Source organism: Pyrgilauda ruficollis, unplaced genomic scaffold (genome assembly GCF_017590135.1).
Source record: "Pyrgilauda ruficollis isolate IOZ18807 unplaced genomic scaffold, ASM1759013v1 scaffold179, whole genome shotgun sequence".
In the NCBI taxonomy this organism is placed as follows: domain Eukaryota; kingdom Metazoa; phylum Chordata; class Aves; order Passeriformes; family Passeridae; genus Pyrgilauda; species Pyrgilauda ruficollis.
Genome location: NW_024516875.1, coordinates 660,795 through 680,178, shown reverse-complemented (window position 1 = coordinate 680,178; position 19,384 = coordinate 660,795). Strand labels below are relative to the sequence as shown.

At 38.4% G+C, this 19,384-nt stretch overlaps 1 protein-coding gene across 1 annotated transcript; it reads right to left on the bottom strand.

Annotated features, from left to right (window-relative positions):
- Positions 1-2,107: 2,107 nt before the first annotated feature.
- On the bottom strand, positions 2,108-18,408 carry TTLL1 (tubulin tyrosine ligase like 1). Its single transcript, XM_041464338.1, has 10 exons — positions 18,340-18,408; positions 15,264-15,396; positions 13,857-14,065; positions 12,476-12,656; positions 11,282-11,416; positions 11,005-11,113; positions 7,914-8,057; positions 6,073-6,159; positions 4,787-4,950; positions 2,108-3,260 (listed from the first exon to the last, which is right to left on the bottom strand). Exons 2-10 carry the CDS (start codon positions 15,374-15,376, stop codon positions 3,131-3,133), a joined length of 1,272 nt encoding a protein of 423 aa, XP_041320272.1. The 5' UTR covers positions 15,377-15,396; positions 18,340-18,408; the 3' UTR covers positions 2,108-3,130.
- Between the last annotated feature and the right edge of the window lie 976 nt (positions 18,409-19,384).

Genomic DNA, 19,384 nt, shown 5'->3' with positions numbered 1-19,384 from the left:
ATGCATACGTTTTTCATGTTAGAAGTGAAAATATAATTAGGCCTTCAAACTTTAACCTCTGCAAAAAGCCTGTCAGGAAAATGAAATGAGGTGAAAGCAGGCTGATGTATATAATCACTAGACTATTGTTTTTAAAAAGAAAATTAAATGTGATCAGGAAGAGAGGGTCACTGCATTTGCAATGTCTTTGAATTCTTGTTCTTTAAAGAGAATATTGCATGATTAAATTCATGTTTGGGTCAGCAAGATAAATTACTAGTAATACATTAGTTGGAGATATCACTAAAATGTGGTATCAACATTTGAAGCCTTAATTCTAGTTCTGAGATTATTTACTACATAGTCGAAGATTCCTATGAGGTTTTTATTTTCCTTTTTCCCCCTAGTTAGTAATATTTCAATGCTTTTATTTTGAGGTAGTACTGATAATTTACTAGCTATTTTACAAAGATGTTCCATCCTCAAGGGTTTGAACTATGCTTTCCCAATACTACACTGGGTCAGAGAGAAGAATTTACATGTTTAGAATGGACAGGTCTGCTACAAAAACATTTTCCATATAAAATACTTCTTTACAGATAGTTTATTTTACTTAATGTATCTGCTATACACTGGGACAGAAATCTTTGAAAGCAACAGCAAGCTTTCTAGTCCCAACTTTTGAAATATTGAATAGTGAGGATGCAAGCTTAAATGAGCTGACCCTTTCTAAGCCAGCAGAAACCCTCTAAACAATTACATAAGAATATCCAATATATTAGTATATTACATGCTAATATATTCTGTATATTAGTATATTACATGTATATTAATAATATTACAGAAAGTGCCATTACTATTTTGTGTTGTTAATGTCTGTGCTCTGGAGGCCCTGATTCAACTCACTGCCTACCTGCAATAACACCACTGCCCATACAGAGTACCACCAACAAACCAGTTTGGAAAACAAAGATTATTTAGATGCTATTATCAATATTGGGTCATTGTGAAATTACACCTAAAAGTATCCCCTGGATTCAGTCTCCACAGCCTTCCACAGCAATAAATCCTAAAAACCCAGACCTGGTTTTGCTGTCATGTTAAGCCTTCCCAGAATGGAGTGCTACTGTTGCAATACAAGAATACCACAACAACACATCCTCTGTCCCAGCCACTATAGAAATTAATCACAAGCAGTAACAGAAAGCTTCATTTTGCTTCTATCACAGTACCCTTATGTTACCTGTCTGTCAAAAACATAATCATACTACAGAATACTATTTACTACAGGCCCACAGTCCCTAGGGCTGTTACTACTTCTCACTTTATCCCTAACAAGCACTTGGTGGTAAAACCGGAAACATCTGCCCACTAAAGATCAGTAATTAAAACAACACTATGATGATTAACACATCTGACTACACCTCTATTTAAGAGCAGTTTGCCTGTCAAGGCTCAAATATACAAGCAAGACTCACAGTCAGGAATTGAGAAAAACCAAATCAACCCTCCACCACCACCACCAATAAACCCAAACAGAAAACCCCAGCCACAAAATATGAGACCTGGAATTTAGGTGAGCTTTACCATCCTGCAGTGATCATCTTACCTTTCACTTATTTATTTCAAGAGTCAACTGGAATATGCATTTGTAGGGGCCAGTGAGAAGATTCAAAGCTGATGAAGAGAGAATCAGTTAGATTTTATTTTACTGGAATATACAAGATGAATGAAGACTGTGCTTGGAGTAGAGATTTCATTCTTTACTGCCAGGATAAACTCCAGATTCTCTGTAAGGGTATTGGTCAGCCCAGCCCACATCTGCCCTTCCTCCCCAACACAAGCTGCTCTGGCCAGACTGTGTTCAGCTGTCCTGGAGACCATGGTTTCCTGCCCTCTTCTAGGAGGACCTTCTAAAACAGGTGAAGTGGTGCAGTTGCAGGTGGTGTGGTTTAGCTGTTCATGAAACTAAAAACTTTGGGAGAGCTAAACCTTACCAAAAAAAAAAAAAAAAAAAAAAGGGAAGAAGGGAGGGATGGAGGAGAATAAAACTAACCAATGCATGTTACTATTTATAAATTACCACCCAGTATTTGCTTGAAAGTCAAGTGGAAGCAACAGCCAATCACAGACCCCACTAGTTTATTTATACGCTTTGCTGTTAGAAGACTGAAATACCCATTTTTATCTTTTGCTCCTTAGTTTTGGTAGCTAAGTTTTACACTTCAGTTTTGGTAGCTAATCATCATAACTGTTATCATAACTACCAGAAACAGCTTGTCATGTGCAACAATATCTTTGTTAAACAAAATATACAAAAATATACAGATATTTGACTTATATACATGCATAAATACACTGAGAGATTCTGGTGCAAATGAAGATTTATCATCAGCTTCAAGCAATGAAATTTATCACAGTACCTGTTTTTCACAGACATGCACTATCTCAAAATAAAAATTAATGGCTAGTCAAAAAGTCATCAATATACCATTGAAACACTCCCTCAGTCCATAAAACTTCCTACCTTTAAAGAGTTAGCAGCTCAGAACACTTAAAGGAAATAAAAACCCCCAACCCTCAGCAGATAGACTTGCTTTTCAATTTGTTAATACTGGTCATAAATCAATAGCTGCCTTAACTGGCAACAGCCTCAAGTACACGTAGTGCTATTTTTTTCTAGATGCTCATCTTTTATGACAAGAATCTGAACCATCACTGTGAAAATATTAATGTTTACCACCATCATCCTTTTATAGAATCCACAGCTTATTTATTATAGGCAGGAAGGGATAGGCTACTAGAGGAAATGAATACTATCCAGAACAGCAAGGAGATTCTTTCAGAATAAGCATTTGGGTTGCCACCTTTACAAATAAAGTTCTTGATCATTATTGAGAATTAGTTTATACAAATCATATAAACATAACTGTATATACATACACACTCTATAGCTATTGTAATAATAATTATCAGGTCAGTATATGTCTAGTACAGTTTCTGGGCTTGGAGTGCTTGTTTCACTTTTCAAAGGGTGTTTTGTCTTTGTCAGTATTTCCTACATGCAATGTAGCAAAACATAGGAATCTGTTCCAAAACTTCAAGTTATTCTTGAGGTCTTCCTACCAAAAGTGCAGCTGTTTTTCTGTCATCACTTCCAGGTGGTCAGGACAGGCTTTCCTGAATCTCTTGCACGGCTTCCTTTGACCCCCGTGGACTGCCCAGGACGACCCCGCAGGTCGCGATCAGTTCCGTCGCTCTGCGCCATCTCTTCATCATATCTGCAGGTGAGAAAACCCCTTCAGTGCCTTGTGCTGCTACACTAACAGCAGTGGGTCCTGTACATTCTACATCTACAGTCTATTCTGCTTACTGTCGAGAACTGGAATTTGATACAAGCTGCTCTGCATACAGCTTTATGCAGGCATAGCATGACATGCAGCTATGAGTCTATGAATCTATAATTTTACAATACAGATCATCCTGAAATATCTTCAGCCCCTCTTTGAAATAAACAAGTCATCTGGCAGCTTTAGTTAAACTCCTGAGTTTGTGAAATTTTGTGCTTATGAAGTTCCCCATGTACTTCCGCAGGTCTGTGGTTAAGCAGAGTATCAGCCTGCTGCCAGTTTAAATAATCCCTGAGCTATTGCTTCAAAGGGAGGATTGTTAACTGCAGTGTTAAAGCTCTCTTGTTGCATCACTAAGAGAAAAGGGAAAGAATGAGGTGAACTAAACAGCCATGTGATCAAACAAAATGCATTTCATGACATGTATTTGGTAACACTTAACCACAGTGATGAGTGCTTCTGTAAATATCTAAACCCATTATAGCCTCAGATAACTTTAGCATAAACTGATTTTTCAGCTGCTATGCAAATTCCAAGCAGAATTTGTAATAGACAGGTAATTTTAATTAACAAAAGATAATACTAAAGAATTTTGTAGGAAAATCAAAAAATATACTTAGTTATACTGTTTTATAGGTATTCATAGCTACCATGTGTATAACATTCATTAAATCTTAAATCCTAATTCAGACCACTTATATTTAACTGTTTCTACTAGTATAGAGAAAAAGTATTTAAGATGAGCATGAACTAGTGGATCAGCTATGTACATAAAGTGCATTCCTGACATACTGAGCAACTGCACCACTAGTGCTAGAAAACCTATCCAAACATTTTCTCAAAAAAGATGAGAAACTGTGTCAGCAATATGGTATTCAAATCAGTGTTCTTCTGCATAAAACAAATCAATCCTAGATAAATCTTGCAGACATCCCAATATAATAATCTCAGTTTCCTTCATTTCTCTCCTTATAATACAGATCAAGAAATTAAAAAATATCTGACAATTCTATTATTTATTATTACATTCATTATTCACAGGACTCAAGAGGTATTATTTCTATGAACTGGGAGCAAATTTGCATCAAGTAACTTAAACCAGAACCAACTATTTTAACTGTTTAAGTACCATGTATATATTAGCCTCCATACTAAGTTCTGCACATGTAGAAGACAAACATTCTCTTTCCTTCTGTCCCTCAGTTCTAGCTGCTGGAAGCTCAGAAGGTGCAAGCAGGAGCTTATCAGGCAACATTGTCTCTGGACATGAGGCAAGGGAACTCTGCTTTAATGCACTTCCAGCTCCAAAGCAGCTCCAAAGAAATGAAGTGGTACTTTGTGCCCATTTTTCATATCAGAATGAAGTTTACCTTATCTTTTTGGTCTACATTACACATCAAAAAAAGTGAGGTGAAAGAAAAACATTGGCCTTTCTATGAAACATTGATAAAACTTACAAGACTTCATAATTGCCCAGAACCTCTTTTGGTGGGGTTTTATTCCATTTGCAGTCAGGAATTTCCCCGTTAGGCACAGCAATATTAAGCGTGTCATTAATAAGATTATACTTCAAGATGCGATCATTAGCGGTGCTGGAAGTAAGAGAAGGGGAAGCATTAACCTACAGAAGGAAAAAAAAAACCAGTCAGTATCAGTTTTTGGAGTGTTCTCCACACAGCATGTGTGATGTCTGTGTGTACCATACAGGAAATTGAGCCTTGGTGGCTCAAAGCACATCTTTCAGTTCCTCAGGCCCTGGAAGGAATTCCTCATTGGGCATTTTTCGTTTTACCTGGACAGGAAAGTACCACTCTGTTAAGTGTCTGTAGTGTCAGCCTGAAGATTTCTGTTGAGATGAGATTCATCAGGGTGAATCAGACAAGACAGAATTTTTTATTTAATTTTCTGTTTACATGGTTACAAACCCCATACATTTGAGTCCTTAAAATTTGCCCAGCTTACATGAATTGCTGTTGCACACAGAAATCTGTGGCTCTCCTCTGGGTAAACAACTTTTCTCTAAGTTCTTACCTGAGTTCTCCCCTGTTATATTGTGAGCTGGAGAGTGCTCTCTATTCAAAGCACCACATTGTATCTTGTTTTAATTAAACCAGGGATTCATTTAACATATATTTGTTCCACCTTTATTTTGGAGAAGTAGTATCAGAACGATAAACAGATTTTTTTTATGAAGTTCACTTCAATTTAGATTGAAAAGGAAGATGGACGGATAAAATTTATATTGAACATACAGATCTAAAGTAAATATATGAAAGAGAAATTTATGTAAAAAATAAAAAGCTTTCCAAATATCCTAATTATACTTAGTATGCCCCTTTCGTTTCCTCTCAATCTGTAACATTAAGGCCATGACAGCATTTAAAAATTAAATTTGATGTTTTGCTCCATCAAGTCAATGCCCATTTTCCAAGTACTGATCCAGTATTTAACAGAGCTGCTAACATTCAGACTGCCTCTGAAGTGCAGCTGTATGGATGCACTGGATTTAGAAACCAAAACAGAAAGCAATAAACAAATAGAAATACCAAAGAAATAGGAAAGAAAAGCACATGCTAGCTTGGTCATCACATGACCTATCTCACTTTCCAATATTTTTCTTAATCCACTTACCCAATAAACAAAAAATACTGTTTAAAAAGAGGAAAGACTACATTGAAATCTACTTAGTTTTATTCTGTGCAATGAGAAGGAAGTTTTTTTCCTGTATTTTATAGAACTTTACCTCAATTAGCCAGGGCTTAAGCTTGTCATCAATGATAATGTCATATCCATAACACTCAAAGCAGTGTTTATCATTATTCATTACAGGCTGGGGAAAAAGAAAAGACAGTAGTATGTATTAAAATCTACTCTTCAGTAAGTAACCCAATTACCCACTTTCTTTGCTAGAATTTACATGTAATGACATTATGAATCTTCTACAACACTCCTCAGTATTGTAACTCAAATATAAGCTTCCTAACTAGTCAGTTCAGCATTGCCTCTTTTTCTGAGGCTGGATGTAAATATTTCAATACTAATGATTGCATTGATGCCAAGTATTGAGTTATGTTAATTTCCCATTATGTCTCCACAGTGAAAGTGTTTTCATACTTTGCAAAAGTAATAACTATATTTAAAGCCTGCATGCATCAGGAGAAAACAAAGTTTGAAAATTTACAGTTTCATGGAATTGTGAATTCTTTAAAGTTTAGAAAAGCAATTCAAAGACATTTCTTTTATTCTGCTGCTGTAACCATGCAGAAATTTTAGGTCAAACAATTACAAAATACATTTAAAAATTTTAATTACTCAAGGTAACTATAACACCAAAGCCAAGAGAGACCAAGAATCAAGTTGTGCTAAGATGCACATCCTCTAGAGAACCAGGAACTTTCCAGCATCTGCTAAACATTTGCAGTATGCATGGTATAATACTTTCTTCTATGTGAAGCTCATTAGATCTTTTAGAGAAAACTTTGTGAAGGTTTCTGAGATGTTTTCCCCATAAATAATAATGAAGCTTTTCATTTCTTCAGCACTGGAAGAGGGGAAGAGGAACAAGAATCTAATTACATGTGACATTGTCAGAAGGACAGAGGAACAACAGATTTCATGCTCCATCATTTTCACCACTTCTCCTCTTCTAAGGTTTTGCTAACATTTGATTATATCCCTTTTCTTCTCTCAAGTACCTTCAGATATGTTTGTCCAGCACATGCCAGGTTAAGGCATGCTTCCCTCGCTCCCACTGATCCTAGCGGCATGACATTGTTATCCCTGTTTCTCGTGCTGATTCTGGTGTTCATCTGCTCCTTCTGTGGCTCAGCTTATTCCCCTGGCAGAACACCAAGCCATCAATAAAGCAAGGTAGTAATTGTCAGTGCACAAGTGAGCTGATTCAGCTCTAAATGGTGCCAGGCCCGACCCAAAAAAGAGGACAAGACAATGTACTTGGGACCAGGAAAGTCCTTGGCAACAGTGAGTTCCTCAGTTACACCAGCTGACTCCCAGAGTGCTACCTGTCCTGTAATGTGATCACAGAATATTACCCCAACACTAGAAAGTCACTCAAGCAGAGAACTGGCTGCTGCTGCTTTATTTATTTATTTTTTTAAATTAATTAATGATAACTCTGTGACATACCTAAAAGTAGCAAAAGTATGTTATGTAACTCTGATGAACGAATAGCCTTAGGTTTCCTTTGATAAATTGTCCTCCAGAGTTTTCTTTTTCCCTTTGACATATTTGTTATTGCTAGAATGACGTCACACATTTTGGCAGAACTTAATACTATTCACAAGGGCAGTATCACGTCATATTAAATAGTTCATAAATCCCTCAAGGAAACAGATTTATTCACTCCTTCAAATATCCACAGACAGCTCAACCCACTCACCCACCCAAGATTCAGTTCCCTCATCTCAAGAGATTTCAAGAAATCAAGAGATAAGAGAGCTGCAGAAATCAGCATCAACACCACCACTCCAAGGGTAGAAAAGAGATGCAGGGGTTTGAATGGCAAGTTCACTTCCATGGTTATGGGAAGCCTGCAGCTGGAACGCTATCGCTGGCAGCACTCACCGCAACAGCCTTCAGGGACTGCACAATGATCCAGTGAATTTCGTCAAATAATTTGTTGGTGACTTCCTTTCCACGGGTGCTCTCCAGGTACAAGCGTAAGTTACTCACTGTCCACTTGCCTCCATGGATATGGTTGTAATCATCCTGAAGAGTTAAGGAGTTCACTCAGTCTAAGATTTTGAAGTTGTTCAGCAGATTTTTTCTCATCCCCACAAAAATCCCCCTTGTATTTACAAGTACTGCTCTAAAAACAAACCTGGCTAATTACTCTTGCAGCTTCATGAACACCTCAACTTTGAACTGCCCTCTACATAAACAATTGCTTTTATTATAGCTCTAATATGCTTGTATCACACATCGTAAATAAAGTAATAAATCTTTGTTAGGAGAAAAAAGCCTGGGTACTTGGACAGTTTTATAATAAAGTATGAGTTATGATTTGGAAATAGAAGTTTTAAAATGTGAAAGAGCTAAACAGTTTGCTCCTCTGGGGATAAGGATAAAACAATGAGCAACAGCAGAATTTCACTGAAGATAGTTGTTGTAAAACGCAGCACTTGAAAGTGTTTGTCTGTGTTTATTTATTTAAAGTACAACTTATTTATTCCCTGGTATCTTTTTAATAGTGCTACTTCAAGAAGTTACATTCAAGAACATACTGAAATGAGACCTGAATTGTTTTTAAAAGTTAAAATTTTCAATTAATTCAGTACAAAACCCCACTAAGTGTTACTGAAACTGAACAGGGGGAAACAGGAGGTTACCTTATGTTGTCTTTTTAGAAGCTATCAAAGCTGTGCATTATTTCTCTTTAAATGGAAAGACATGAGCAAAGTGAGGGGTGCTCATACCGATGGAAAGGCACATGTTCAGCCCTCAAGGATCTCTCAGGACAAATGCTTTGTCCCTTTATAAAAAGTGTTCTCCTCAGAGTACTTCCGAGAATTAATGATTCTATGCCTGCTAAATTACAAAACACAGAATGCATAGAGCAGAAAAAAGTTCTCAGACGAACAAATTCTGTCATCCTCTAGGACAAGGTCAGAGAAGCATCTATCTTATTATTAGGCTTTCTCCTATAGCTCCCTCATTAGTAAATTTGGAGAACTGGACTGTAAAAATAAAGACCTGAAACATAATTCTCAGGATTTGCTCCATGGATAAAAATGTCTTGAGACCAGATTCCAGCAAGGGAACAGAGATCAAAGTTTCCGCCCTCTTTGCCCTTCAGAACAAGTACTCAAATCAAAACAGATTGCAACTGGGTAGAGCTTTACACAGTCACAGTTGTTTCATTGAAGACATTAAAACAAAGTGAAAATAATTATGTATAAGAATTATTGTTGTTTTCTTTGTATCACACACACATTTTCTAGCACCTCATCATACTTTTTATAAATTACTGAAGGCTCAAATTAGGTACAGTTTTAGAAGACTAAAGCTGTACAGTCTAAGAGCCTCCAAAGTTACAGGCACATTTAAAACAGAACAAATAGGATGGGTAGCATAGCTTTACACTAAACTTCTCTTCTGCCTTTCTGCAAAACTAAACAGATATCAGTGGTTTACAATTTATAAAAAGCTTTTCAAATATTCTAGTAATAATTCCATATTCTTAGGCTGCTACTTCTATACCCATTTCTGTTGTCCTTTATTCTAAGTGATGTCACCATCACGGTCACTTATCTGGGAAAAATCTTGAAGGCCATTCTTTAACTGGTAGACAAGATTGAAGGGTGCATAATAACAAGGCAGACAATGTACCATGTCCCTCACATCTTCTCTCTACTCTCTAATCGCAAGGATTTTTTCTAAAAGTTGTATGGGACCAGCTTTCACCATAAGTAATTCTCAGTGCGCCCTGTCAAACCAAAACAAGTTTGAAGCACTTCACAAATCAGCAACTGAGCAATAAAATGTTTGTAGTACTGAAAAATGGCATATTTGACCACTTACCCTAGTTTAGAAGTACCAACATTATCATTTACATTATTGTTACAGCAATAGCCACACAAAAACAGTTCTGCTATGCTGCACATCTTATGGAACAGTAGCAGAGAAGGCATATTAAGCAAGGTTTCAATTTAAGATATATTGCATATATCTTGTGTATGAGTACATGTGTATATCTACATTAATATAATCAGGAGCATGTGTGTGTGTGTGTGTCCATACGTATTATTTTCCATGCCATTAAAATAAAGGTTCTGGCATTAGGAAGTGCAACAATAGAGTTTTAATGACTGTACCAGAGGCATGGTTTGTAAATCACAGACATGTGCTAAAAACACCAAAGGGACAATCATTATCAAGTCACTCCCTGAAGGAACAAGGCTTGGGAAGTGACACTTTATCCCCATCTATGTCACCCCTGCCTCACTAACCTTCCCTCCCCACTGCTGAATTTCAGCCTACTTTGACATAAGGAAGGGCTGTCAAAGCTCTCATGTTTCCACATGAGTATCAACGACAAATTACAGAACAGAACTATTTTGCAGGCAGAGCTCCATCTTTGTCCATGCAAGAGAAAGCCACCAGACGGCCAGGCAGCACTTATTTATCTCAAGTTTGCAACTGTACATTCCCTTTGTTTCCCACAGAAGGAAGGCAGGAGCAGGAGGCTGGGGGAACACTGGAAGAAGCTGGAAAGTCCTGTGATGAATAAGTGCTGGAAAGAAGAAATTGAATTAACTGCCAGAGAGAGAGAGGGAAGGGGAAATGAGGAAGGGGATATTAAACCACTATTATAAAGTACATATCCACATGATCCAAGCTCATTAATTTTTTGTTCAATTCATAAGTGAGCATGTTGGTTTTTAAACGAAAAGAGACCCCTGCTCTCAACTACTGTGAGTCAATACTGAAAATATCACATCCAATTACAGAGCTGCAACTCATTATCTTGACTTCTGATTTGTGGTTTTCTAAAATGTCTACATTCTAAAATGTATTTATTTGTAAGTGCAAGATGAAGTATTTTAATTGCAAGATGATGAAGAGTATGACAAAACCTTTTGATTCCAAGTTTCTGGGACAATTAAAGAAAATCAGTCTTGCTACAAAAGAGCATCTAAGAAATCAGCACACTTACCCCATGTTTCTGAATGGCAACATTTGTAAGATGTACAAACATGTTATCCAGTTCACTTGTACTTGGTGTGTATTTCACTGTGCAAAACCGGCAAAACCCAAGCTTATACCTTAAATGCAAAAAGTCATTAAAATGTGTTAAATCCCTGTGAGAAGCAAGGAAGTGAGCATCCTAGGATACCAGTTACTGGTTAAACTTCCTTGTGCAACATGCACAGCATTATTTTGACTACACTGGACATTATCTCTAAACAAAATACAAAGACATGCAGCCTTACATGTAACATCTCAGTGGACGATAGGTAGACACCAAAACATAAAGACGAAGATCAAATTTCTTTCCACCAATTAGTAAGGGATTGTTGATGTAAAGTGAAATCACATAGGCTTCTTTGGAAGACTGAGACACAAACCTGAAAAACACAAAACATGTCTCACAGTACAATATTTCCAACAATACAATCCCTGAAGTATTTTAGTTCTTTAGAAGTGTTCTGTAAATTTTGAGTTGACTGAAATTTTGCATCCTTTGCCAAGATGGTGTATAAAGTTGTGGTGGTTAATAATACACACTTGGCATCAGGCCTTATATATATAAAAAAAAGCTGAAAATACTGTAGAGATGACCAAGATCAATTACCCATTTAAACTCACACAATAGCTGACCAAGCCATTCACAACACAGCTCTACAAGCCAGCCTTATTGCCTTGAACAGAATTTAGAACTTGGCAAAGTCCAGACAAGCAGAAAGAATGTAGTGCATTATCTTCATTATTCAAGGTCTTGTACTACTGGAATATTTGCATTTCTGCTTGGTGTGCAACTGCAAACCACTGTGAAAAGTTAATATAACTTTCAGATTGTGACATTCTGCAGATTCCAACCAAACAGGGAAAAATACTCAAATGATATTCAGCCAGTCACTCAGTCACAAGAAACAACGTAAGTTGCGTGATCAAAACTTCTAGAGAAATACATAAAATTGCTAACCTATTTCATTCATTTGAAAGGAGATCATCAACATGACATATATTGTGTTCCAAAAGGAAAATACATTTATTTCATAGAAATGCATTCTTATTTTGTACTAATTTAAAAAGTGATTTAATATATATTAAACAATTATTGAAATTGCTGAGGTGAAGATTTTTCTCTTGCTTCCTGTTATTTAATACTGTGAAGAAGAACAATTTGTTTCTGTGCAAGTTTTCCCCCAACAAGACTGAAAGCAATTTTATAAAGAGTATTAACTGAAGAGTTCTGTGTACCTCCTCACACCAAAACAAGTTGTATTATAACCAGTTGAAGGAGGAAGCCAGGTAACAACTGAGATTAAATGCAAACCTAACTATAAAATTACAAAGCAATAATAATAATGGCATACTTCTCCCATGCATCAGACACTCAGCAAGTTGATGCAGTTCACCTAATTACAGAAAGTACAATAAAGGGCTCGGTTTCAAGAACTTACGAAGATGTTTTGCTATCTCGAGACCATTTTTTTATTTGGGAGAGTTTGTTGATTAGAAATATTCCTTTTCCTTGAGCTTTGCCACAAGGTTTCATAATCCACGTGCTGGAGGGATTCTTTCTGAATTCTTCAACAAAGAGGTTATAATCGGCAGGAAGCATAAAAGTCACAGGAACAAAATCTGAATTAAGGGGGGAAAAAAGGGTGCACAATTAAACACACTCTATCTGATAGGCTACTGACACATAAAGACTAAAAAAGAAAAGTTCTGTATTTTCAGTTTTCCAGTCTGGCATGATCCACCTTCATTAAGATCCATGTTGCTTTTTATCTCATTTACATACTAGTTTATACTTAAACAATTGCAAAATGTTACACAATGCTAACTTCATAGTAATAGATTCTAATTCATGTGAATAGGTTGATATGATTTATGATAGATTCCATTTATATGCTGTGCCACTACAGTATTAGATACCATTTCAACAAAACAATTAAAATTTCTCAATTTCCTCAATCAGCTTCTACCAATCTTTATCATGCTCTGTTGCAGGCAAAAAACCCCTCTGGCTGTGTAATTTTGATTTCCATGTAACTCCCACTATTCTTATTTATTATATCTTATTCTGAACTCCTATTATTCTTCTTTGCTCCCACACTCAGTTTTACCGTGATTACTGAAACCTAAAGAAAAACATTTTTCACTTTTTGCTATGAAATTATCTTCAATTCCATTCTTGAAGACCTGCCTTCTTACATGGATGAAGTGTTTTCATTTCACTTTTCCAAGATGTAATTCACCTCCGCATATCTCACTCTCTTTCACTTCAATACTTTCTGACCTCCAAACCAACTCTGCTTTCCTCATTCCTGATCTATTCTTGGTTTAGTTTTGGGGTTTGAATTTCTTGGGTATTTTTTTTTTGGTCTGGTTTGCTTTTTATTTTATTTTTAGCAGTCATTATTAGTTCCCCAACTTCTCCCAAATTTCCTCTCTGAGGTGTTTGTTCATTCAGTTCTGTCTAGAACCTTCCTTCAAAAAGGTTTAGTTGCTGCTCCATTGTAAAATTTTCACATAATAGTTTTTCACTTTTGAATTAAAGAAACTGTAACCCTCTCTCATATGAAGTAGCAGAGCCCTTTGGTTTCACCACTAACCTAACTGCAAAGTATTTTAAACCCACAATTTTCCCTCTCCAAAATAATTTTTGAGAAACCCCAAATGAATCAAACCCAAAAAAGGAACAGAGCACTTCAAGGTAGTCACTTTAATGTCATAACACTCCAGAGTTTCAGTTCTTCATGCATAAAAAAGCTGGTTCTCATCCAATTATTGACTCTCTAAGAAAACAGCTGAATGCTGAAAATAAGAACAACATACCCAAATAAATATATTTCCCATTTTCATCCTTTTCTGCAAGAGGACTTCCTTCTTTCTCAAGTTCTTTTCTGTATCTCTTAATATTCTTTACCATCAAATCTTTTCTGGTCAGTTCATAGTGGTTTGGGAAATGATTGACAATTTGGTCATCAGAGAGGCGGTAACCAGTTTCCACACTGAACACATTTCTTATTGTTTGGACGCTCATCCTGAAACCAGACAGACACCAAGTGATTTCTCTCAAGAAACACACTTCAGAACGACAAATTAGAGATCTTTTCCCTCCAATTTCTTAATCTTTTCTCCTCTCATTTCTCTTCATATTTAATATTTTGCTGCAGTGACAATCCAACACACCCTGAAGTTCTATTAACAAAGTAAATTAAATCCTGCTGAAGGTTTAATCAGTTCCTCCACTACTACTGAAACTGGTGCATGAAGTGAGGACAGAAAGACGACAAGTGGGTCCTACTGGACTCTGGCTTCTTGATAGTCAGGTCCCAGCAGGGCCTAAAAATGACTGAAGTGCACCCAAATGCTACAGAATCCTCTTTCTAAATCTCTTACTTCACACTCTTGAAACTCACCTTTCCTCTTCAGAAAAGTCACAAACCCAACCTCTTACTGACTGCCTTGCTACTTGGATTACAAAAGGAATTCAAACATATGACTTGAAAACTGTTTAAGAGATCTTGCTAAAAACACCTGTGTCATTTAGTTATATAACAGATGAAAGTGCTGCAGTGACAGAGTCATTAAATCAGCTATCAACTACACTTTTCACAGAAGATAAGAGTGGGGACATAAATGCAAGAATTTTCCATATTAGATGTCTCAATGCAAAAATTTAAGAATATTTCCTGAATGCTACCAATCTGCTACATTTTCATTTCAGAAAGAAAAAAAAAACTAACCCAAAAGAATACAACACAGCAATTTCCATGAGTGTTGCCCCACTCTCCCAACTGCATTCCAAAAGCATGAGCAGATTACTAGATTCCTGCCCATTTAGATTCCTGTCCATTTAAATAAGTGGTTCACAAAGGGTACATCTGGCAGCACAAACTGCCATTCTGATGTATTTCAAAGGAACATCATAAATTGTTTTGCTTATTTAAAGAGTACTGTTTCTGCCCATTAATAGACTACTGCATTCTAGGACAGCATTTCACGGCCTTATAGTAGACAAACACCAAATGAGAAGATTATTTACTCTCCTCCTTTTACGATAATCTCGGTCTAATTTCTCATTCACTCTCAGTATTGAAATGTTGAATAGTTAGCCTGAATATAAATCATTATCATGAAGAGAAGGAAAGTACAGTTTATTACAGAAGTGTGGACTCTGGTAACTGGGCAAGCCTCCATAACATTGATAAAAAAAATTGGGAACTGTAGCATACTTACCAATAAAAATTCCAGTCTTCATTTTCTGCCACCTGAATCCATCCTCTTTTTTCAAAGTTGTTTATTAGAACAGATTTTTCTATGTCAGTTACCCACTTTACTTTTCCTGCCATTATCCTGAAGTGGACTCAACCTGTTCATACAGAAAAGTTTAAAGTTGAAAATAGGGGAGGATACAGGGAAGTAAAAGCAGAAGAAAAGTGGCACCTAGAAAACACTTTCACATAAGTATTAGTAGCTTAAAACCCAAGGAAAATAACATCTAGGTTCAGACTGAAACCCTGCACTTCTCAGCTGGAGAACTGCACACAAGGACACTGGTTACAGGGAGGGTTTTCACACTCCCCACCTTTTATAAATAGGCATAAAACCTTCCTTTAAATACACTACTGACAGAACCCCCCTATTCTACACTGGGTAATATTTAAAGAATCAATACAGACATTGCATTGTTTCTAACTTAGGAACATATATTTTTGCTTTCTTTTGAAGCACGAAAGTTCATCTGGATCACGTGGTGCCTGTAGAATAAAAACTCATGATTCCAAGGGAAATCCCTTACATGCTCTATCAAAAATCAAGACTTGCAGTACCTCAGGGGAGGGAACTAAAGTTACTGACCTTGCAACTGGTATCATTAAACCCTTACGGGAGCATTTCCCTAAACGTCAGGCTGTTAGAAGAGTGCTTCCAAACTGTAGTTCAGCTCCTGACACCAGGTGTCACTTTCTACATTAGATCTCTCACTTGCCCAGGTCAGCCTTTTGTTAGGATCACTCGACCATTCTGGCAGGAAGGGACCCCAGCAAGTCCCCTGGTCCTGCCTCCTGCTCAGCGCAGGGTTAGCTACGAGGTGTGGACAGTTTTACCCATTTATGTTTTGAAAAGCCCCAAATACACAGACAGCACAGCTTCTCTGGGCATCCTATCACACTTCCTCACTGACCTAATGGGGGTGGGGGGAGGGGGTGCTTCTCCCAATATTTTTATCATTTTCCCTACATTTTTCATTATTACTTACATTACTTTCCCAAGAACAAAACTCGCTGTGCAAAGGAGTGGGAGAGAGGTGGGTTATCACACACCGACAAGCAACCCCATGTACTGTCCCTTCTACACACAATTTTCTATTGAAAAGTAAATTAAAACATAAAAGCATGTTTACTAAATATAGTAATGTAATTAATGAATGTTAATTCAATTTAATGCTAATGCCATTTCTGCAAGTAACATGTTGGACTGGAATTCAAGGGTTCTTCATTTTCCAGGACTAGATATGGGAATGTACATTTGCCACCAAGCTCAGGCCCCTATTGTTTCTTTCTGGGAGGTATAACCCATATAATCCCACACAGACTATTTATCCTGTCAAATCCTACAAAGCCAGAATGTTTACTAACAAACTTCAATTTTACAAAGTTTAGGACACACATTTTTATTCATGTTGGTAAAGCAATCAAATCAAGCTTAGATAGAAAAGAGTATACAAAGGCTCAGGGTCTGTCTTCTTGTGTGTGCTTTTACACAATCCCTAGTTCTACAAGGTCATGATCTTTCTCTGGGCCTTCCAGATATTACCAGAACAAAAGTAAATGAAACAATTAATTATTTGTATTGAAGTTTGCATAATCCACGATCAGTAACTCACTAATACCACAAAGCACCTTGTTGTGGTTTTAAAAGTTCAGGGATTAGTCTGCTTGCAATACAACTGTCCCTTCAAATGGAAATGCATTAAAGGCTACCATGGTATTAACCAACCACAATGCAAACTTTTCAAAAGGCTTTAAACAAACATTCTTCATATCTCCAAGCTATCCCAAGAGGTTCACCAAAATTCAAACCTAACATTATACCTGTTTCTCTGACTCCTTGAGCAATTCACACTCAGGAAGGTGAGCTAAAATTAAGCCAGAGCTAAACACTGGAGACAGCTTCTACCAGAAATCAAAAGAAAAATTACAAGAGCACAATTCTTTTCCTGTTTTGGGATCTTGGTGCCCCACCTATCCCACCTGCAACAGAGGGATTGAAGGCAGACTGAAAATTTGTCCTTGGTTTCTGCAGAATTTAATCAATCTCAGATGATGTTTAAGTGGCCTGTAAATAAAATCTTCCAATTTTGTACAAATTGATCGCCAAAACCCACAAACAAGAATGCACAACAAATAATATAATTTTAATGCAATGTACTTTTCTAGAGGAATCCACTAATCTGGAAATAGGTGTTCTAGATAACCCAATGAGATCGCACACGATAGCTACACATTCAAACTTCTGGTCAGCGGAGATCCTTAGCTTCACAAAACAGCAAAGAAGAGCTTCGTAACACATCCGTAGCCTGCGCATTTGTAGTAAGTCAAATCCTTCACAAAACACCAGAGCTCCTACTCAAGAGACAGCAGGCATGTGACAGAGGCACAGCAGGCCCACCACTTCTCCAAAACACTGCCTTTCCTGCCCAGACTACTCCCACTGGCAGGAAGAAAGCCTCGCAGCAGCCTTACCCCTTACCAGAGCAGGTGAGACTTCTTGCTCTGGTACAAATTGATGAACTGAGATCCAAAAGCAGCCTGGATGGCATCAGCACCACTCCACGGAGCCAGTGGTGCTGATGGCAGACTTTTCACACCGCAAAACAGGGGTTAAGCTGTGCCTCCAGCACCAGATCCAGCAATCTCCGTTTCCTTCCAACAGTACAAAATGTAACTGTGCTTCATAATTAAATTTACTACTGGAAAATCCAGTTTGGCTGTGCCATCACAGGAGGCCAGGAGGGCCTGCTACGAGATTCCCGAAGCGTTGGGGAGGAGGAGCCCAAGACTGAAAGAGACACATGGCAGTGTGTGCGTGGGTGTGTTTGGGGTGATGGAGGGGTGTGTGTTTCTGTGTGTGGGGTGGTGTGTCTGTGTGCATGTGCGGGGTGTGTATGCGTGGTGATGTGTGTGGGTGTGTGGGGCTGTATGTAGGACAGGTACGGGGCTGTGGAGGAAGGCGATGGGACGGGGGATGTGTAGAGGCACTGTGGGGGGATGTCAGGGAGGAGACGGACACCCACAACCCGCCCGACGCTCACCTGCCGGCGGGAGCGCGGCCTCCGCTCCCCTCAGCCGTGACTGTCCCCGCCGGACGCCGCCATCGCCCCGCCCGTTCCGGCCACCGCCCCGGGGCGGGGCTGCCGAGGCCTCCGCCGGCCATGTTGTGTGTGGGGCGGAGTGCGGAGCGTGGCTAGGCCGGGGTTAGCCCTTCCCCGAGAGGCGGAACGTGCTGCAGTCCTGACGGGGAAGCTCTGAACTCGCCCAGCCGCCTCAGGGTTGTCCCTGCTGTCTGGGGATGTTTTGGTCTCAGGTGTCTGCGGCTTGGGGCTGCCCCATCATCGGGAAACAAGTCCCTAACAAACATCAGTCCATGAGTAAATGGGGGTTTGTTAAAGGCCATCGCGTGACAAAACCTTCCCGATGTTGCCAGAATATAAAAACCCTGGGGACACTCAGATGCCAAAGCTCAAGTCCACGTTTGAGCCTTTCAGGTGCTAAAATGTTCCTCACCGTACAGCTGCAGGAATAGGTAGTTTTGCACGGATACTGTTCAGAGGAAGCAGGCAAATTTTCACCCAAAAATTTAGTCACAGAACCCTAGACTGGTTTGGGTTGGAGGGATCTTAAAGCCCATCCTGTTCCACCCCCTGCCATGGGCAGGGACACCTTCCATTATCCCAGGTTGCTCTGAACCCCACCCAGCTTGGCCTTGGACACAGCTTCTCTGGGCAACCTGTGCCAGTGACAACAACAACGTGGTCACTATTTACTCTAATTTACTCAGTGAGAGCGGAGTCAGAAGAGTAGCACCTAAGAAGTCATGGTTTTAGTTCCTGTGTGAAGAAGCCTGATCTGTGCATACAAAAATCCTTCCAAAAAGAGATCATTAAGACAGCTGCTATAGATGAAGGTCACCAGACCTTCAAGTCCATTCTGTGATGGGCTTGATACAAAACAATAAGATACTACGTAGTGTACTCCAGAGATCTGAAAAGTCTTTGAGGGAGACTCTGTACGACAAATTATATCTAATACTTACTTTGTCTCTGTAAGACAAATTACTCATTTAAAAATAGATACATT